The sequence below is a fragment of the Nannospalax galili genome, unplaced genomic scaffold (assembly GCF_000622305.1).
Source record: "Nannospalax galili isolate Female #2095 unplaced genomic scaffold, S.galili_v1.0 scaffold1319, whole genome shotgun sequence".
NCBI classification, from domain to species: Eukaryota; Metazoa; Chordata; class Mammalia; order Rodentia; family Spalacidae; genus Nannospalax; species Nannospalax galili.
In genome coordinates this window covers 165,653-170,203 of record NW_008342098.1, presented here as the reverse complement: position 1 = coordinate 170,203, position 4,551 = coordinate 165,653, and the positions used below count along the sequence as shown (strand labels likewise).

At 38.1% G+C, this 4,551-nt stretch overlaps 1 protein-coding gene across 1 annotated transcript in view; it reads right to left on the bottom strand.

The window, feature by feature from the left end:
- Positions 1 to 398: 398 nt before the first annotated feature.
- The window catches only part of Tnfsf18 (TNF superfamily member 18), an 8,193-nt gene continuing 4,040 nt past the window's right edge, over positions 399 to 4,551 (bottom strand). The window contains exons 2-3 of the mRNA XM_008837888.1: positions 3,055 to 3,088; positions 399 to 766 (exon numbers count right to left, since the gene is read on the bottom strand). Coding sequence (XP_008836110.1) covers positions 399 to 766; positions 3,055 to 3,088 — 402 coding nt within the window. The remainder of the gene's footprint in view (positions 767 to 3,054; positions 3,089 to 4,551) is intronic.

Genomic DNA, 4,551 nt, shown 5'->3' with positions numbered 1-4,551 from the left:
ACCTTAAGAAAACGATAATGAGAAAAAGACTAGACCACTGCCACACACACTTCTTACAAGTCAAGTAAGACTCTTGAAAATAAGACCTCATTTTTCCTCCTTGGGATTCAAGGGTTACAAAAAGATTCTTTGGGGGAAGTATTTTTCCTTTGTTACTCACATTGATTTATCATGGATTACTAAAGTGTCTTCACAAACCCAACACCAGTGGTAACTAAAGCTTTTGGTCCATTCTTTGAGTCTTTTTCAGACAAGTATAAAGGATAAAGTGTCAAATGCCAAGGACTTCTGTTTGTGTTGATTTCAAACTGTATGCATTGAAAAATAATCTCCCCTCTCCAATCTACCCACCAGCATCTCTGGATACACTGAAGGAGATGAGGAAACTAACAAAATCCCTAGGAAATGAACTGAAGATCTGGTACTAAAAGAACCACCCAGTATGTACTATTTTTTTTTATCTGATCTTCATCGTTGAATCTCAAGTCTATTATATCTCCAGCATGGAATTCATAAGTCCCTCCTATAAACTGGATGTGAGGTTCACTTGTCATATTTTTCCATCTGCTTGTTGCATTTCGTAAGTTGTCCTCATTTTTACGTAGCTGGATTATAAAGGGAGCATGTCCCTCATAGGCTTTATTAAAAGCCACTTCACCATAAATTAAATATGAACCAGTGTGAAGTATCTTCAGCTTCCAATCAGATGTCATATTCATACAAGGAGATTCAGGAGATGTAACTTGCCATTTTGAGGGTAATGGTCCTATAAGAAATTTACAAAAGAGAGTAGAAGAAAAACATGTTAGTTAGTTCATCCTCTTCCTGATTGCAGTTCATTCTTTACCATATAGAAGTAGGTTCTTTACCTGGCCTATACTAGTTTTCTCTGACCATATTTTTAATATTTTAAGTATCCACCTACTCCATTTTTCAGAGAAGTTGCAAAAATCTGAATATATTTCTTGCTTGGAGAGCTCTAAGGAGACATATTTGGAACAGAAAATAATGATTAAATGGCTCTGTACCTTCTTATCAATTAGTATGTATGGAAGGAAGGAAGGAGGAAGAAGAGAGAAAGGAATCACAGACCAGACTGGGATGCCTACTGTTAGTAATCATGCACTTCCATGCTTTTTCCATGCAAATACTATTCACTGTGTATCACTTTGCCAGGGACACTTTCCTTCATGGATACATATAACATTGCTCTCCTGTAACTTTTTCTTTTATCCTGTTTAATTTTCTTTGCGTAAGATATTAACATTATAAATTAAGTTACCCATTTCTTTGCCTGCATCCACTTGAATATGAACCTTTGACAAGTGTTCTTTGTTTTTCTCATTGGTACATTCCTTTAAATGAAATGAAATAAGTATTGTTCCTCCCTAATTCAGTGAAGCAGTTTTTAAAGACCACCTTAGCATCACTTTTTGCCATATCAAGGGGAAATTTCACACGTATTATGAATTCTGTTCCTTTCGGTGAAAGAAGAAGATACAAAGGCAAAGACAAATGTCTTGACCCCTGAAAGCCAGGCAAGCATAGAAAACTGGAGAAAGGGACTGCAAAGTGAATCCTAAACTCTAGAAATACTCTACTCTCAAATGAAAATGTCTTTGTTTGGCCTAAACCCTTACAAACAACCAAACATGTATCAACTTGATGTTTTGCATGTTTTCTAAGAAATATTCTGAGACTCAACGTGATGGTCAGCTTTAACTGTCAACTTGTCACAGCCTAAAATCACCTGATGAGAGAGTCTCAATGAGAGATTGTCTATATTGGGTTGATCTTTGGGCATATCTGTGGGGAATGGTCTTAATTAATTGCTGTAGGAAAACCTAGCCCACTGTGGGCATCACCATTGTGTAGGCAAGAGGTCCTGAACTGTAAGAGTTGAGAAATTGGGCTGAGCAGAAGCAAACATACATGAATGCTTCTCTCTGCTCCTGACTGTGGATGTCATGTGACTAGCTACTTCAAGCTCCTGCCATTGTGCCTTCCCCACAGTGATGGACTGAACCTGAAATTGTAAGCTAAAGTGAATCCTTTCTCCCCTAAGTTGCTCTTCATTTGGACAGTTTATCACAGCAGCAGCAAACACTCAATAATGCTCTTTTCCATATGGTTTCTGAGCAAATGTCACATGATTACAAGGGAAAGTGACTCAGAAGCTAAAGAAGAGAGGGAGGGAAAGAAGAGGAAGTGTCTGTTCCCCTAACTCTGTACTCTTTTTCTACATACGTACAAATAGCAATACTGTTTCCTACACACTCTACTAGATATTAACAGTCTGTGAAATGTGAGAAGTAGTTTGAGGAAATATTGTAGAAATTTCTCTTAATAAACCACAGAACTAATATTTGATGGCTGTATCTAGATTTGCAAGTCTTTTAAGTGTAAAGTGCATGCCTGCCCAGAGCATCACCAGACATGGCTTGTCAATTTGGTTCAATTCTGAAAGCCTACACTCCTACTAGATAGCTGCCAAATACAGGATAAGTGATTATAAGCAGCAGCTTAAAGTGGACAAAAAGAATTTGCGCAGGATAGTTTCAGTTGGTAGCTTGATACACCTGGGAAGAAGAAACTTCAACGGGGGAATTTCTCTATTAGACTGGCCTGTGGCCATGTCTATGAGGCATTTTTGTAATTGCTGAGTGATGTGAGAGGACCCTGTCCAATGTGGGTGGTGCCACCCTGGGCAGGTGATCCTGGGTTGTTGTAAGAAAGCAGGCTGAGCACAGGCCAGAGGAGTCAGCCAGTAAGCAGCATTTTTCTGTAGTCTGTGCTTCAGTTCCTGCCTCCAGGCTCCTGCCCCAAGTTCCTGCTGTAGCTTCCATAATGATAAATTGTGATCCGGATGTGTAAGCCAAATAATTCCTTTCGTCCCCAAGTTAGTTTGGTCAGAGTATTTTTATCACAACAATAGAAAGCAAGCTGGAACAAAAATATAAGCTTTTCTGTGAGTACTGGCACCTGCCTTCTTGTAGCAGAAAATAAAAAAAAAAAAAAAATGGAAAAGGAAGTCATGTAAGGTAGATTACTCACCAAACTTAACCATGCAGGGCTCTTTAGTGGTTGACTGTGGAAGGAAAAGAAGAATTGGTCAGGATGATGTCAGTACCACTATTTGTTTGACTAAATTATTTAGAACTTAAGGTTCCTGAAGCAAATTACCTTTCCAAAATCATAAATTAAATACAACCACACACACACACGCACACACATGCAAACACACACTCCTGTCCCACTCTTTTGCTTCCCTCTACAGATGACTGATTTAGTTCTTTACATTTGAATTGCAGTTGGTTTTGACGTTAGAGAATAGGAGAGAGAGAGAGAGAAGCAAGTTGAGTAATTTATGTAAGGGAAGGGTGGTCATTAGCTTCTCTGGAATCTAGCTCTATAAGGTGGAAAAGAAACACGTGAATGGAATGAGGGACAGTACTATTTTAATTTTTTAAAGTTGTATCATCAAATGATAGACTTTTTTAACTTAAGAGGAAGATATCAGCTTCCTTTGAGGTCTTTTATACAGGACTTGCCTTATTCTGTACATTTAACTTTTATCCACAGGCCACATATTGGACCTTTGTCCCTTCCCTCTGTTTTTCTACAAACAGCAGTCTCCACACCCCTGTGACTGCCCAATATTATTTATTGACATGTGGGAATAATAGAATGAAACTTAAATAACAATAATTTTGGCTTTAGAAATATTCACAACTCAAGTTGATGAAGCCATCCTTATTTAATATTTAGATAATCACATGCCATATATGGTAACTGAGATACCCTCAGACACAGATCCAACAATTTCAAACAGCTTCAACATGCCACAGCTTAGATGCTGAAGGATGATCTCATTTATGATTACTTTTATAAGTATAAGCATTTAAATGCTCTAAAACACTTTAAGATAAGGTATAACCATAAAAAATTTTAGTACCCCAAATGCATTGGTTTCTTTGTAGCAAAATGCTTCTTAAGAGACTGTTTTGAATTTAAAGATTTGTATATATTTCTTGTAAAGGATTTTTTCTGACTTTTGTGCTAGGGAAAATATCAGAGGGAGAAAAAGCAAAAGTGATAAAGTCAGTTAAGATATCACTGTATTCAGCTGAGCAAGCGTGCACAGTGCCTCTGACCAAGGTGCTGGCAGAGGAAGAGAATAAGTGGAATGGAGAAAAGCAGGCTGTTTTCATAGCAATACAGCAGTCCCACCTGAAGTTAGTGGTCATGAATTTAAAGAAAATAACTTTCAAAGAGGTTTCATGTTTTTTCTCAGAGATCCAGTACAGCTGGATTTAATCAGTTTTAGGGGCTTTCCTTTGCTGGATTTTGACATTAAAGCATAGTGATGAGAGGAAAAAAAATCAAGGGCGTGTATGCAAGGGAAGAGACCCAACTAGAGACTTTGGAATTTAATTGTATAATGAGCAAATGAAAGACATGAAAGGGGGGGCTGGAGAGATGGCTCAGTGGTTAAGAGCACTGACTACTCTTGCAGAGGACCCGGGTTCGATTCCCAGCACCCACATGGCG